This window comes from Lissotriton vulgaris, chromosome 4_1 (assembly GCF_964263255.1).
Source record: "Lissotriton vulgaris chromosome 4_1, aLisVul1.2, whole genome shotgun sequence".
In the NCBI taxonomy this organism is placed as follows: domain Eukaryota; kingdom Metazoa; phylum Chordata; class Amphibia; order Caudata; family Salamandridae; genus Lissotriton; species Lissotriton vulgaris.
The window spans coordinates 553,602,266-553,619,682 of NC_141691.1; the positions used below are offsets into that span (position 1 = coordinate 553,602,266).

Below are 17,417 nucleotides of genomic sequence, written 5' to 3' on the forward strand. Positions count from 1 at the left end.
ACATACATGGCCATTAAGTGGGGAGCCAGAAGATGTTTAAAAGTATTATAAAAGACTCTAGTGAATCCATTAAGGCTGGGGGCTTTGGCCTCATCAGGAAATCTATGGCCTGCACTATTTCCTTGCTCGAGATCTGCTCACTAAGGAACTGCTGCTGGGCCACCGTTAGCCAGGCCATTGCCATTACCGCTAGATAGATGGTGAGTTCCGGAGAGTTCCTAGTTAACCAGGAGGTATATAAAGTTGGGTGCAGTATGTAAGTAGTGTGGAGAGAAAATCTCTAATTTCTGTCACCAGCATCCCGTCGTCCAGCCGTATCCCCAGGATATGAGAGGTACCCAGGAGGGTCAGGAGGGTAGGGGGGGGGTGCAAGGGTGGCCTCATGCCAAATGCGGTTCGGCCTCTCTCCTTCCCAATAACGTCACGCCTAGCATATTTTCCCAGAAAGTTTGCCTCGTGTTCAGCCAGGTGCCGATATTCAGTCAATAGAGCTCTATGTAATTGTGGCCCCTGATGGCGCTAAGCGTCCGCATGTTCAGGTCCGCTATCTCATCCTCAATACAGGACAGGCTCCCACCAATCTTGAGTGAAGGACTGGCGTCAATGTAAGCACGTTGTATAGTCGCGTGGGGAGAGCAAAGCCACAGAATATCTAAGGGCTGAAGACGAGCAAATGGGTCCGTATGATAACCGGTCGCCAGTCCTTCACTCAAGATTGGTATTGCATCTTTTTCTTGTCGGGGCTTGCATCATTCAATCTTTCTAGTTTTAACACTATACAGGTCTATTTAGACCATGACTACTTGATAGGTTTGTGGATCATGACTAGGCCATAATGACAACTTAGCTGGTTTCATTGGACGTTTTGGGGCTGCATCTTTTAAGACAACTATTTTTGAGTCTACACTACCTTTTAGAAGACTGTTCTTCAGTGCTCATCGTTAATATATTGAATATAGGCTCAAAGATATCATACTTCAAGTCTTGTCCTACACATCAGGCCTCGATTCATTACATTTCCAATTTTCTATTTAGCCTTGAGAAAGTCTGGGTACGGATTTGTTGTACCGACGAAACACGTGTTGGCTGTTTCTGTGAATGCTCTGACTATTTTTTTATGACGCTTCTTTAATAAAATGGAACAACAAATATATATGATCTTTTTGTTGCGTTATCCTGTCCAAGAATGAAGACACTGTGATATTTGGAATCGGATTTGTGTTATTTTTTTGCTACACAAACTATTGTGATTAACAAGTCATTTATTTATACTTGTACTTAGGATTGTGCTTCTGTTGACTCTTTTTCTGTATGTGTATAGACTTCCCGACCTTTTAGATTGGCAACAGTCACCCCTGGTAGTGAGTGACAGTGGTCCATGTAGCACTCCGTCTATACTTGATGTCCCATTCTATATTATAAGCCTCTGATCACTTTATCTAATATATAACAAATGAAGGTGCGGTTCTTTCCCATATGGGAAGCACCAGTACCGATTCTTTTCTATTATATACTAACTGGGTTCACTGGTGCTTTTGTGTCTCTTTCAGGCGAATTGCTCCAATTGGTCAAGAACCATGTGACGTTCATAGTAAAGGTATGGGTAATGTGCCAAATTACACCAACAGCGTGGCACGACTATTGTTGCACCCGTGCCTACCAAAATCGAATGTGCCCTTGTGTAACGTAACCGGGTGTCATGTAAAGCGCTTCAATGTAAGATAACTGGTGCGCATGTAAAGCACATTATTAAATGTCACCCATGAGTAAACGCACACAGCCCACACACAAACAAAGGTAAAAAAAAAGTGCCAACAGTCATTATAAAACCCACCGTGATCGGCCGCCAGTAAAACATCCAGTCCCGGCGGGGCCAAAAGTGGACAGGGTGGCAACCAGGAGGGACTAAAAAGCTTCCTTAACAATAGAATGCCAGCGTTTAGCCTAAGCTATGACGCGAGCCAATAGGAAGAGGGGGCAGGGCTTCAAGTCCCCTTCCTCAACCGTATTGATTTCAAGAAGCTCTTGAATGCCGAGAATAGCGCATGCGTGCTGCTATTGCCAGCCGAGACCTAAAGAGGGCTCATTCTGGACCAAGAGCTACTTCAAATTTGGTGTTATTCCGTACAGCAGTTCGGGTTGTAGTCGTGTTCAAAATCTTAATGGAAAACGCACATTTCTCCGTCACCCCTTCTCAGATTACTCCCACACTTTTCCATGCCGAACTAGACAAGCCGTGACACTTTAAAAAAAAAAAACCTTTGTGAAGATACGTCAAATGGCACCAAAGTTCTAAGCAAGTCAAAAAACTATTTTCCTATGGAATGATAAGGTTACGTACCCAGTAAACGTCTGTTCTTGACATGTACAGCTGTAGGTTCACATGCTTTGCATACTCCTGCCATCTAGTGGGTCCAGAAGTTTCCAGTTTCTTTTTCTTCAAAGAAGTCTTTTCAAGTCACAAGGTAGGTGACTCCTCCTTTCGGTGGTAGTGCACATGGGCATCAACTCCATTGTTAGATTGTTTTCCCGCAGAGGGTGAGAATGGATTTAGAAAGTGTAGAATAGAGATGTCCATGCATACGTATGTATGTATACTAAAGTGAGAACTGCAGCAGCTACAGGTACCCGGGGAGGCTGGTGGGCGCATGTGAATCTACAGCTGTACGTGCCAAGAAAAGATGTTTACTGGGTAAGTAACGTTATCCGTTCGAGGCATGTGAGCTGTAGATCACATGCTTTGCATAGACTATATAGCAGTAATCTCTCAAATGGGTGGCTAACCTGCAGCAGTTGGATTTGTCTGAAACAGTGTTTTAAGTACTGCTTGGCCCACATTAGCTTGTTGTCTCGCTAACACATCTACACAGTAGTGTTTTTTAAATGTGTGCGGTGTAGACCTTGTTGCAGCTTTGCAAATGTCCACTATGGTAATGTTTCCTAAAAAGGCCGTAGTAGCCCGTATCTTGCAAGTGGAATGCGCTCTAGGGGGGTACAGTTAAAGTTCTCCTTGCTTTTGCAAAACAGGTTTGAATACATTGAGCAATCCACCTTGCAATACCTGATTTGGAGATAGGACTGCCCTTGTGCGGTGGTGCAAAAGCAATAAAAAGTTGTTTGGTCTTTCGAAATGATTGTGTACTTTCGATATAGTATAAGAGTGCTCTCCTTCTGACATCTAAGGTGTGCAGAGCTCTTTCTGCAACAGAATCAGGTTGAAGGAAGAGTACTGGTAATTCTACTGACTGATTTAAGTGAAATGCAGAGATTACTTTAGGTAGAAATTTAGGGTTTGTACGCAGAACTAGTTTATCCCTATGCAGTTGGAAAAATGGTTCTTCTATGGTTAGTGCCTGTAGTTCACCCACTCTCCTTAGAGAAGTAATTACAATGAGGAAAGCGGTTGTCCAAGATAGAAAATGTTGTTCACACCTGTGCATGGGTTTAAAGGGTGGTCCCGTTAATCTTGTGAGGACTATGTTAAGGTTCCACACTGGGGCAGGTGGAAGTCTTGGAGGTATAGCTCTTTTAAGTCCTTCAATGAAAGCTTTAATTACGGGCACTCTGTAAAGCGATAGATGTTGACTATTTTGTAGGTACGCAGCTATTGCAGCAAGATGTAGCAGGATGGATGTGTAAGCCAATCCGGGCTGCTGAAAGTGTAACAGATAATGTTTTGTATGGAAGCATCAAGAGGTTTGGTCTGATTGTTATTGCAATAAATAACAAAACAGTTCCATCTTGCTGCGTAACAGGCTCTAGTGGTAGGTCTTCTGGCCTCCCTGATGATGGTCACACAGCCTGGTGGACGGTTCAGATAACCAAACATTTTGACTTCAAAAGCCAGATCGCGAGGTTCAATTGTTCGGGATCTGGGTGATTTCTCCATGGCTCTGTTTAAGGAGATTGATGTTTGGTGCAGGTTTTATTACGGGACCAGAGAGAGCTCCAACAGGGTTGTGAACCATATTTGACGGGCCCATGTGGGAGCTACTAGGATCAATATGAGGGATGTTTGCCTGAGCTTCCAAATCACTAATGGAATGAGTGGGAGAGGCGGAAAAGCGTAGGCAAATTTCCCAGACCAGTTCATCCATAGTGCATTGCCCTTGTTTAGCAGAGGTGGGCACCTGTAGGCGAAACTTTGGCATTTCACGTTTTGGTGTGTGGCAAACAGATCTATCTGAGGGACTCCCCAAGCTTGAAAGTATGGGAGGAGAACTTGAAGGTGAAATTCCCATTCATGTATTTGCTGCCTCTGCCTGCTGAGAAGGTCTGCAATGTGGTTGGTCACTCCTGGGAGGTGTTCTGCTAGGAGATAAGGTTTGTGGTGAATGGCCCACCTCCAGATGTCTTGAGCTAAGTGACACAGTTTAAGAGTGTGTCTCACCCCTGCCCCCCCCCCCCCCCTGTTTTTGTATGTAATCCCCTCCAGGTGAGTCTGAAACGCCTTGAGAGCTAGAAAGATTGCAAGCAACTCTAAACGATTAATGTCGAGCAACTTTTGCTGTTGGCTCGACAGGCCTTGCACTGTGTGTTGTTGAAGATGAGCTCCCCAAGCAGTGAGGGACGTGTCCACTTTTAGTCATGTCTGTGGAAGCGGGTCAATGAAGGGCTGTCCATTTGATACATTTTGTGTGTTCAACCACTGCAGAGAGCGAGGAGTACATCCGCTTACCTACACTAGATCGGTTAATAGACCCTGTGACTGGGTCCACTGACTGGCTAGGCATTCTTGAAGTGGACGCATGTGCCGCCTGGCATGGGGGACGATCATGATGCAAAGATGCCATCATTCCCACCAGTCGCATATAAACCGGAGCTGGGCGAGAATGATTGGGTTAAAACTGGAGAACTAAGGCCTAAATGTTGTGAATTCTGGCTGTGGGAAACACCAGAGCCTTTTGAATAAGTAGAGTATCTCCTAGGTAGTTCTGTGTATTGGCTGGAAGAGGTAGTACTTGTTGAAGTGTTACCGTGTGAAATGATCTGTCTGTATGTAAAGATTCAGTTCTCTGAGATCTAATATTGGACTTAGAGAACCATCTTTTTGGGGTATTAGGAAGTAAAAGGAGTACACGCCCGAGCCGTGGTGTTGTGGTGGTACGGGCTATATAGCCCCTTTTAGAAAAAGAGACTGTATCTCTTGTACGAGGAGGTGTAGGTGATCTGACGAGAGTTTGTGTGACTTTTGGGGAATGTTTGGAGGAGTGTTGGTGAACTCCAGGCCATAACCAGAAAGGATAATTTGTAGTACCCACTTGTCTGTTGTTATTGACTGCCAGATTGGTAGGAAATCTGAAAGTCTTCCCCCAACAGGTGTGAGTGGTCAGGGGGGAATTGTAGGCAAGTCAGTGTGTTGCGTTAGAGTAGGGAGGAGAGTGTGTTTGAACCATTACCCCTGCCTTTACCGTTGTTGCCTCTGTAACAACCTCAGAAGTAACCCTTAGAGGCAGAGGGTTGGTTATTGCCTTTGTAGGCGGATGTGATACTCGAGGATTTATGCTTAGAGCCTCCATGGTAGAAAGAGCACCAAAAGGAACTACCGCTTGTGTTGACTGAAAGGTTCCCATGGATTTGGCCACTTCAGTGTCTTTCTTCATCTTTTCCACTGAAGAATCTACCACTGGGCCAAAGAGGTCTTCTTTATCAAAGGGTGTGTTCAATATGGAGGTCTGAACCTCGGGTTTGAACCCAGATATGCGGAGCCAAGCGTGCCTTCTTAAAAGGACACTGGTGTTTACAACTCTAGAAGCAGTGTCTGCATCATCTATGAAGCACCTGATTACATTGTTTGAAATAAGTTGTACCTCCTGCACTAGGTCGTGCGCTTTAGGTATATGTTCTTGGGGTAGAAATTGGAGCAATTGCTCCATCTCGTTCCAGTGCGCACGGTCGTATCGTGCTAGCAGCACCTGAGTGTTAGAGATGCGCCAGAAGTTTGCTGCCTGAGAGGCCACCCTTTGCCTCAAAGCATCAAGAAGATTGGATTCTTTATCTGGGGTGGATCCTCTACTGCAGTTTGGGAGTTGGCCCTTTCTCGTGAGTTGGACACCACCAGGGAGTCCAATGGTAATTCTCCCCTTATATACACTGGGTCAGATGGTGCTGGTCTGTACTTTTTATCTACCCTTGGGGTAGGAATAAGAGCCCTGACAGAGTCATTAAAGATGTCATATACATGCCTGATCATCCCTTTGAGCATGGGTAGGGTGTGTGATGACTTTTGTGTGCAGCTAAGGATTTCAAAGGGGAAATCCTCCTCAAGGGATTCTTTGTGCAGCTGCACCCCATGGTAGTTAGCAGCTCTACCCAGCAATTCAATGTAACCTACACTGTCTTCCAGTGGAGAAGGCTTGGTAGGGTATAAGTCAGGATAATTGTCTATGGCCGATTTATTGTTGTGGTCGTCCCATGGGTCTGTAGGTACTGGCTGATCATCTTCATCCTCATCCTCATCTTCATCCTCATCCCCATCCCCATTGCCATCCCCGTTGTCAAGTGTATGTGGTGTAGAATGCTCAGGTGAAATTGGCAAAGGTTGAAAATGAGAAGAAGGGGGTGATGGAAGAGGAGGAGGAAGAGGAGGAGGAGGGGAAAGGTTAGTTCCAACACTTTTCTTTTTCAAAGAAATGTGATATTCCTCCTCTGTATCAGTCTTTCTTTTTAAAGTCACTTTGGTGGTAATGTGTCCAGTCTTTGGATGAATGTACAACACCTTCTGTTTCGGGTTTGGTTTATCGAGCAGAGCGTAGAAAAGGTGCTTTTTTGGTGATTTCGGCACTTCTGAATGTTTTGCCACCAAAGGATTCGCTGCCAGTGTCTTAGGCGTTAGTGTCTTCGGATCTGAACTGAGTTTCGGTGCCGAAGGGTGTGAGTCGGAGCTGGACTTCGGCTTCGATCCCGAAGGTGTCTGCTCGGAGCCCGATTTGGAGTGAGGCATTTCGGAGCTCGCAGGCTTTTTTGTAGGCTTCAGTGAGAGCCAGAAGGCGGGGCGTCAGAAGCGAGGTCTCGGTGCCAACCAGGGCCCAAGGGAGCGGGTTGGACCGGAGCCTTCTTTTTGGGCTGAGGTGGTTCTTGGGGCGAAGGAGGAACTGTAGTCACAGTTCGTTGTCCATGTGGGATGTCTTCATCCTGGTCGGAGCCGTACTCTGAAATGGAGATTGCTTCCCGTTCCTTCTCAGCTTCAATGGCTTCTCCAGCCTCTTTGTCCGATTGTTGTCTGAAGATGTCCTGAATGGAGCCTGTGTGTTGGCTCTGCATGTCGCAACGTCAAGCCTGACAGTCGCGAAGTGTCTTCTTGGAGCGGAAAGCCTGGCTCGCGCTGCAGTCCTGTTCTCTGTACTGCGGAAACAAGCCCAGGTTGCACAGTTCGTGTGAGTTAGTGCGCAGGTATTTTGCGTGGTACCGAGGGCAGAATTTGAAGGGAGTTCGTTCCATCGACTGTGAGTCGGACCGACACGGGTAGGCTGGACGGCCTTCTGCGAGCTTTCCGATCGAAAGCGTTTTTTTAATAAGTAAATACAATAAACGAAGAATGGGAGACACAATCAGAAACAATACTGTCGAGGGTGGGTGTCTTGCGCAACGAGGGAAACTGAAGGAACGGTGTTGATTCGGTGCGCAGCAATTCACATCCAAAACCAATGGCGAAAAAAAACATTCTAACAATGGAGTCGATGCCCATGTGCACCGTCAACGAAAGGAGGAGTCACCTACCTTGTGACTGGAAAATAATTCTTCGAAGAAAAACAAACTGCAAACATCCAGACCCAACACTAGATGGCAGGAGTATGCAAAGCATGTGATCTACAGTTCACATGCCTCGAACACTATGTTCTAACTATAACTACCTACTGGCGAAGTATCCTCCAGCTATCCGCCGACCAGCCAGCCAGCCAGCCATCTGCCAAGCAGCTATAAGCCAGCCACCAAGCAGGAGCTACTGGGCCACACTGTGGTGGTTGAGGCCTTTTACTCCTGATGTCCAAGGAGCCATATGGCTCATAAGCAACTTGTCTCAAGTGTCATGTGTCCCATAGGGACATGGTCGTCTTCACTAAGTTAGAATGAGTACATTGCAGCGTGGATGCAATAATTTCTATGGCTGCTTTCACATGAGAACTAATCGTTGCGTTCGCTTTCTGCATGTTCCAAGGATTTGGACTGAACATTATGTGCAAGGTCGAACACCAATACCCTTTGTTATTTTGTTCTGGCCAGACCTTAGCCTTTAGACAAAACATACTGATGCAGCTGTTGTTTGGACAATGTACTTTGTTTTTTTAGTGGGATACACAAATAGTTAACACACACTTGGAGAGAGATCTTTCCAGGGTGACGAGCGAGACAATACCTATGATGTAGCTCTACCATCTATGGGCTAAGGGATGGGGTCTGCTGACAAAGCCCAGAGATCTTCTGATATATAATATTACTGCTCCGTAGCAAGGGGAGAGAGAGGTTACGTTCCATCGTTTTTCCATGATGACATCTCCCTTCAGGATTTTGGACTAGCTGATATGCGGACTATATTTGTACTATGCATTTTTCTGCTTGTTGTGGCACTTATACTGCATGTTAAGACACGTAAGGTAAAATAAATATTTTAAACTGTTTTGTGTCTGTCAGATCTTATAGTGGACAAGTACAAGAGTTCAAGTGAAAGGGTGTGTCTTGTTACCGCGATTCCTGGGAGATCTGGGAGTGTTTTGTTCTGGGGTGTCTAATCATTTGCTTCTTTGTGAGTGAGGAGAGCAAGTGTGACGCTATAGCTAGTTGGTCCTGGGCTAGTGGGCACTAAGGTGGTATGAAGACACAGTCCCTATTCACCAGGGTACCATGTTCCTTCGCATGGTTCTGTGATTTTGCAGAATCCCTAAACACGAGTACCCTCTTTGCAGCCGACTCTCAGTGGTAGCTGTGGTCAAGCAGTCAAAGCTCCCTCAGGAAGGGTGTAGATACACATTGGTGAACATGACTCATAACTCAAAATGCAAACAGTGCATACAAAAAAATCAATGTCCAGTTCAATACTTGCTTTTCTAAAAAAGAGCAGCATTTTAGTCCTACCTTTATATATGCAAAGGTATACAACATTCAGAAGTAGTAACAATTCTCCCTTGAGGTTGGGGCACTAGTAGTTATCAGGCAAATCCCTGTCCGACCTTATCGTCCTTTTCCAGACAACAAATGTCATTTACGGTCTTAGTCTTTGAACTTTTATATCAGGGTTGTGCTTCTTTTGAAGTGGACACTTCTCTCTTTCTTCTTTCCTCATGAAAGAAGATGTCTATCATAGCAGGCATGACTCGGAGGCTGACTGACCCACAACACAATTCATGGGAGTGACCAGAGTTCACACCTGGATGTCAGCCAAAGTGTTATAGGCATCAAAAGATTAATCCCAGGCTCTCACCCCTAATCTTTAGGTTTCAATCAACAGCCCCATCTCCCTTCCTGAGATATGTCCTGGCCCCTTCCTTGTGATCTATCACTGAATTAAAGAGCATCCTCGTGAAATTCAAAGTAAGTTTTCCTCTTCTCTCGGATCACAGGAATGCAGCAATCCACAAATCTGTTGGGCGGGGTTTCTCTCCTCCTCATGTTTTCACCAGGAAGGTGTGTACTTCCCAAAATGGAACTCAGATTCCCCCATATAATCCACTCTTGCAGGAAAATTTCCTCAGTGTACACTCGCAGCACACTTACTGCCCAGCACTAATAGCTCTATGCAATGTACCCTTGCATGTACTCAAGCATTCAGCACACACACTCAGTCTGCGCAGACTGATCAGTACTGAAGCTCTCCTATATTTAATCATAGTGTGCTTATTTTAAAACACACACACACTGCCATCACACCCACTATGTGCTCACTACACAGCACTACATCTCTCAAGTAATGCATTCGTCTCAGGCATACCTACACCAAGTACATGTACTAACCACACATGCACTCCACATTGCAACTCTATCCTTGTACTGTACCCTTCCCAGGCACACATACAACCAATGGAGAGTAAGAATAAAAGAAAACTACTAACACTCACCTATATTGAAGTTTGAAACCATACTGCCAGAATCCCTTACTTCATCAAACTTTGAAAATATTGTTTGCAACCTGCAAAAAATGTAATTTAAATGTAAAATTGCATGGAGTTGGAAGTTACACATTTTCATCTCCATCTTCAAATGTTTTATCGAAATCCAGAAGATTCTTTCATTCATGAGTAGTCTACACACCAACAGCTTTTTATCATCTGACAACATTACCAAGCACATTTTCTATCAGACAGGGTGTTAGAAGCAAAGTGAAAGAAGAGTGCAGTATAGAAATGTGTATAATTGACCTTGTGGGTTTTTACATATATTTATCACTATTACATTTAGATGTCATAATGAAACATTCAACTCCATTCCTTTGCCCTTTCTTACACAATAATTTAAACTTTTCATAGACTGTCTTTCAATTCTGGCCATGAGCCCTGCATCAGCAGTAAAGCAAGGTGATGTTTTATCAAATAATTAATTCTAGGACTGCAGCTTGCTCCAGAGGGCGCCTGGGCTTGGTCCTAGCTCTTCTGATTCCGTCACTCTGAGGGTCTTTGTAGAGAAAGAGCCAAGCCGTATGTTAGTAGAACTCTGTACAGTCAAAAGCAGAGACACAATAAGAGTAAATCTGGGTGAGCCGCTAGTTTCTCACAGGGGAACGGAATTATTACCGTTGCAATATTGTGTTCTTGATAGATGTGTATCTTGAGTTCCTTGCTGCGCTGCCAATAGGCATTTGCAAGTACTCCCCCTGCTTAAGAAACAGTCTTTCTGCTCCTCTGATGAGAATGTACCCCCAATCAGATCCAGAAGAGTAGAAGTCCACTAGATGGCACATATCTTTTATTAATGTATTTTTTATTTGAGAAGTGGGTAGAGGTTTTCCCTCCCCCCAGGCATCAGGCAGTGTCTTACCCCTACAATGTATACAAAAACTAACATATGCAAAAAAGTGATTGATGGAATGCCTGAATTAATCTCAGCCACTGGCAATTACTCTGGCTGCATCCCAATCCATCATTATATTGCATATGCTCACCTCATACCGGGTCAGCAGACTTTCTGCCCTCCCTGGGGGGCAACCTGGAGGCTTGCAACCAATCTCCTCATCCTGCACTTCAGAAAGCACACTAAACTATAGACAAAAATCAATAATAAAACTAATAATAATAATGAAAGAAGGGGTGGGCACGACCTGCCTGGATGAAATGCTGTGCCCCCCACCCCATAATAGGCCCTAAAATCTTTCTGCTCCTGTAGGGGCGGGGGTAAATTGCCCTCTTAGATACCAGGATTTTTTTCTCTACAAAAAGAGCCTGGTCCCCATACCTAAAGAGCCCACAGCCTTTCTGTCGCAGCTCCCACTCAGGTGCAGACTGGGGTTTAACCATTCCCTCCACAATCTCCCCCTAATAGGGCAGAAAGCTCTTTGAATGTCAAGCATAAGGCTACACACAATAAAGAGTGGGTGGGTGGGGCTGCCTGTGCTGACATTAGACACCAACCCCACCCATAAAACCTAAACAGTCTTTATACCCCTTGGGACCTAAAGTATTCCCATCATCATGGCAAGCTAGACAACATTATGATTCTTTTAGGTATTGTTTTGACATATGGGCCAAATAGAGGGGGGTACATCTAAAATTCCTCTCACTTGCTGTGGAGAATGGCCACTATACTCCGGCTCTGGGTCAGCTGGCCACTAGGAAACCCAACAAACACTGAGTATTTCTAAAACCTAGAGACCGTGGTAAATCCAGGGTGATGTGGTTTGACAGACTCCACCTAGTTTCTCTTCCACGAAATGCCCTGTAAGTTCAAACTTTTAACTACTTTTATCGGGAGAATTGTGGGAATGTAGAGTGGTAGGAATGTTGTGGCTCCCCACAAATTTCTGAACTTTCCTTTATTCAATGTGAGGAGTTTTCAATTTTAGCCAAAGTTTCGGGTTTGCATGGCATTTTGAGTAAGAAAACATTGTGGGATCCACGTATGTTACACAACCCTGGACTTCCCTGGGTGTTAGTTTTAATTTTAGAAACGGCCTGGTTTCGTAGGTTTCCTTGAGTGGTCATTGAGTTCGGCCCCAAAAACCACTGCTTGCCACATCACCAAATGGGTACATTATCACGATTAACATTTGAAGTCTCCACATTGCGGTTTGTGGCCTTTCCAGTCGCAGGTGATAGGTCCAGAGATATAAGTGGGGTACTTTCTATAAGAAATGCGTTACTTACCTGTAACTGCAGTTATCAAGTATTGGTATCTTTCATAGATTCACATGCCTGAATCATTCCCCGTCGTCGGGGTGGGAGTCCTCGGTATATAAAAATAGTAATGTCATAAAGACATATATACACTAATAGGCCGGAGGCCTCACATTAGTAACCTATCTGAGTCCTTTTGTAAAAAAGGACCAAACTTTGCCCAGGAGCCAATCAGCTACTACCACCCTCTAGAACCTTCCCGGAAGGAGCCCTAGTCCCTCAGATTTTCGTAAGCACAGTGCTAAGTAGTACCTACTGAGAGAACCAAGGTAAGCCCTTCCAGGGGAGGCGGGTGGGTTGCATGTGAATCTATGAAAGATACCAAAACTGGATAACTGCAGTTAAAGGTAAGTAACGCATTTCTTATCCAGTATTATGGGTATCTTTCATAGATTCACATGCCTGAATCAGTGTAGCAAGTAGTAGGCAGCACATTTCGCATAATATAGCATGCAAGACACTTGATAATACCTTATCAATAGTGCAACAGAATAAACTGCAAACAGTAGCAGGATAAGAAATGTGCAATTGAGAAATAGGAAATGTGGGATGAAAGGAAGAAGGCTCACCTCTAATGAAATAGATGACGGAGCACCACCTGTCCTACTGCTGCATCCTTCATAAGTTTCGAATCCAAGCAGTAGTGCTTGGTGAACGTATGTGGTGTCTTCCATGTCGCCGCTCTGCAAATGTCGACAATGGGCACCCCAGAGAAGAGCGCCATGGAGGTGGAAACCGCTCTAGTGGAATGAGCCCGAACTTTGGCGGGCAGAGGATGTCACGCCTGTTGGTGGCAGAAGGCAATGGCCGCAGAGATCTACCTTGAAATGCTCTGCTTTGTCAATGGTAGGCCCTTCCTGGGCCTGCTGAAGGCAATAAATAATTGGTTGGACTTGCGAAATTGTTCTGTTCTATGAATGTAGAATTTCAGACATCTTTTCTGATCTAAGGAATGTAGAGATCTCTCCGCTGTTGAAGATGGATTAGGGAAGAAAGTTCTCAAGACAATAGGTTCGTTTAGATGAAAAGCAGACGGAACCTTTGGTATGAATTTGGGGTTAGTCCGTAGAATGACTCTGTCCTGTTCAAACTGAAGGAACGGGTCCTAAATACAGAAAGCCTGCAGCTCACTCACCCTCCTTACTGACGTGAGAGCCAGCAATAGAGCTGTTTTCCATGACAAGTATTTGAGATCCGCTTAATGCATTGGCTCAAAGGGGTGTTTCATCAACTGCGCCAGGACAACATTGAGCTGCCATGTAGGTGGTAAAGGTCTCACTGGAGGATAAGTCCTGAATAAGCTTTTCAGAAACTGCTTGACCAGTCTATTGGACCATAGGGAAACACCAGACGAAGAGGGTCTGCACCAAGATATGGCTGCCAGGTGCACTTTGATTGAGGCATGAGCCAATCCCGAGTTGGCCAGGTGAAGCAGGTAGGGCAGAAGTTGTGCGGGAGATGACGAGAACGGGTGCAGTTTGTTAGCTTTACACCATAAACAGAATCTCTTCCACTTAAGAGAATATGTCTTATTGGTACTGTCAGTCCGGGCCCAGGCTAAGACGACCCTGCAGTCCTGAGGGATATCTAAGTCCTGGAATTCTCTGAACTCAGGAGCCAAGCCGATAATCTGAGTATGTCAGTGCTGGATGTTGGACTTGCCTCTGGTTCATAGTGAGGAGATGCGGGTAAGGCCTGAAAGAAATCGGAGGCTCCAGCGATAGAAGGTGGAGTTCTGTAAACCAGTGTTGGTGTGGCCACGCTGGGGCGACCAGGATCAGTGTGCAATGCTCTGCTTTCAGTTTCTGAAGGACCCTGGGGATCAGGGGAAATAGAGGAAAAGCGTAAACAAAGACGTTGCACCATGCAATCGAAAATGCATCCCCTAGAGATCCTTTCTGGGGAAGCCAGCTTGAATAATGTTGGCATTTTGCGTTGATCTCTGTCGCAAATAGATCTAGGTGAGGTCTGCCCCATCGGGAGAATACTACGTCGAGAGCATGTTGGGTGAGCTCCCTCTTGTGGCAAATGGAGCGTTGCCTGCTTAGTGAGTCCACCAGGGTGTTGTCTGCTCCTGGGACGTACTCCGCCCTCAGCGAAATGTGTTGGAGTAGCCACTTCCAAATTTGCTGCGATTCTTGAGACAGCGTCATGGATCGAGTTCCCCCTTGCTTGTTTAAATAGTGCATTGTGGTGGTGTTGTCCGTCCTCACAAGCACTGGGGAGTTCCTGATTCTGGGCAGGAAAGCTCTAAGAGCCAGGAAAACTGCCCTTAACTCTAACAAGTTGATGTGGAGCAGTTTTTCGGCTGGCGACCACTGACTGTGTATCTGAAGTTTCTGCAGGAACGCACCCCATCCTTCCAATGATGCATCTGTTGTTATCACATATGGGGAGATTGGAAGCAGGAATGGAAGGCCCTGGTTCAGGTTTTTTGTTTGAAGCCACCAGTGCAGTGCCTTCACCATGAACGGAGTGATCCTGATTAGATCGTCGGAGGATCCCGTACACTGGATCCACTGAGATGATAATGCCTCCTGTAAGGGGCGCATACGGAGGCGGCAGTGTGGTATTAGGAGGATGTTGGAGGACATCATTCCTAGCAGTGACTTGAAAAGTCGCACCTTGATGGTCTTTTTGACCTGAATGTGCGCTGACAATGACCTCAGTTTGACCTGACGCTCCTGTGATGGAAAGGCCTTCTCCTGATGTGTGTCTAGAATTGCTCCCAGGAAAGTGAGGCGTTGAGAGGGCTGCAGTACTGACTTTTCCTGGTTGAGTGTAAGTCCTAGAATCTCGAAGAGCTGAAGACAGGCGTTGGAAGATCTGTTCACGCCTTCTAGAGTGGAAGACTTGATGAGCCAGTCGTCCAAATAGGGGAATACCTGGTGATGGTGCTGGCGAAGGTAAGCTGCCACTGGAGATAGGCATTCTGTAAAAATGTGTGGCGCCATCTTCAGGCCGAATGGCAACACTCTTAACTGGTAATGCCTGTCCGCCACAGTGAACCTTAGGAATTGGCGGTGACTTTTGTGGATGAGTATGTGAAAATTGGCGTCCTGGAGGTCAAAGGACACCATGAAATCCTTGGAATTGAGTAGCTGTAACACCTCCTGAATGGATACCATACGGAACAATTGTTTTTTGAGGTATCTGTTGAGGTTCCTTAGATCCAGTATAGTTCTCCATTTCTTCTCCTTTTTTCGTACCACGAAGAACCGTGAATAGAATCCTTTCCCCCTCTGACCTCTGGGAACTCTTTCTACGGCTCTTTTTTGAAGCATTAGTGAGAGTTCCGTTTGAAGGAGATGAAGATTCTTGTGTTGCCTGGGACATGGGGGGTTCGAAGGAGGAGTGTCCACGAACTCCAGAGTGTGTCTGAACCGAACCAGCTGGAGAACCCAACGATCCGTCGTTATTCTTTGCCAATTGTGGAGGAAGTTGGAAATTTTGCCTCAAACTACGTAACGTGGAGAAGAAGTGGAGGCCTGTTGGAGAAAGAAGTCATTGTCTTCGGGCGGAATCTTTCTTTCCTCCTCTTTCTCGAAAGGAAGACTTATTGTACGAAGACTGGCCTTGTTGCTGCCTCTGTTGGTATTGAGGCTTGTATTGCTGGGACGAGCCGTAGGAGGATTTGTATCCCCGATAGCCACCTCTTGTCTGCTGGCCTCTTCCTCTGGAGCCCCGAAAGGAAGGATTCTTGTACTGGAAGGTACCCAGGGCTTTTGCGGTCTCGGTATCCTTCTTGATACCCTGCAGCATCTCATCAATATGCTTCCCAAAGAGGAGCTCTCCGTCGAACGGCATGTCCAGTACCTTGGCTTGGACTTCCGGCCGGATAGATGTAGCTTTCAGCCAGCCTTGGCGCCTAAGGACCGCTGCCCCCGCCAGCTGGCGAAATCCTGTAGAGGCGATATCCATCGCCACGTCAATAATCTCCGAGGCGGACCGCTCTCCCTCGAGGAGGATCTTCTTTACCTCTTCTTTCTGCTCCTCTGGCAGTGTGCCTGCCCACGCAAGCGAGTTTGCCGCCCTGACATTAATGGCCGACATCGACGAGAACCTCTTCCCGATGTTATCCAGTTTACGGTCTTCCTTATCCGGAGGCGCAGTCAGTGCAGCAGCTGGGCTGTTGGATTTCCACTGAGCGGCCTGTGTAATCACGGAGTCCGGTTTAGTATGGCCTGTAAGGCATGTCGGAGCCGTGTCCGGGGCCTTATACTTCTTATCAAGCCTGGTCGGCACTGGAAGTAGAGATGAGAGATTTTGCATTATCTTTACCCCCTGGTCCCAGATGTGTTCAATAATAGGGATTGACCGAACCGTCTTCTTGAATGGCTCCTTAACAAGTCATATAGGAAGCAGTCCTGAGGTTGCGTGGTAATCTCTATTTTGAACCTTGCTGCTGCTCGCTCTATAACATTATGAAACCCCCGATATCTTCTGGAGGTGAATCCGCCTGTGCCTGGTCTGGGGATGCCGGATGTGAAATGATAGTTCGGCTTTCCTGTTTTCGGTTTCTATTTTTGGTAAATTCTGGTTGGGTTTTTTCAGTGTTTTCAATATCTTAAAAAACAGTTGTTATCAGTAGTTACACATTTTCGCGCCACTAAAAACAACAGAAAAGGTGTTTTTCCGGTGTTTATGGAACGTTTTGCTTTTATTATTGCTTGCTTTCTGCACTGAAAGAACATGGTATATAGACAGTGTACTTATAGTGTATATGAGGTCCAAATAGATGTTTGCGAATTAATCTCATTGTAGTACACCATACAATACTTCTTCAGTGAGTCTTTGGGTCATGTGCACTCGCTCTTTCCTTCCCATGTAAACTTCTGTAAAAAGGCCCTATCAGCATTCTTAGCCCATTGGGCAGAGAACCATCAGCTAAGGGACACAGTTGGGATGACTCATTCTTTGATGCCACATAAAGCACGAAATGATAAATATTTGTGTTTTAGTTCCTGTGCATTAGAAACCAGTGCACCAGAATAGACCAAAAAGTCAATAGCATCCCTCATTAACTCTTAAGATTGTAAAGATGCTTTCAGCATACCATCTAACAAGTGGCAAGGATCTACTACAGGGAATCACTTC

General features: G+C 45.7%; 1 protein-coding gene across 36 annotated transcripts in view; it reads right to left on the reverse strand.

Annotated features, from left to right (window-relative positions):
• CLASP2 (cytoplasmic linker associated protein 2) overlaps nt 1-17,417 on the reverse strand; it is a 1,795,600-nt gene that overhangs the window by 1,429,328 nt on the left and 348,855 nt on the right. For all 36 annotated transcript variants that reach the window (XM_086964693.1, XM_086964694.1, XM_086964709.1 and 33 more), the window contains exon 7: nt 10,053-10,123. In XM_086964693.1, the coding sequence (XP_086820819.1) occupies nt 10,053-10,123 (71 nt within the window). The remainder of the gene's footprint in view (nt 1-10,052; nt 10,124-17,417) is intronic.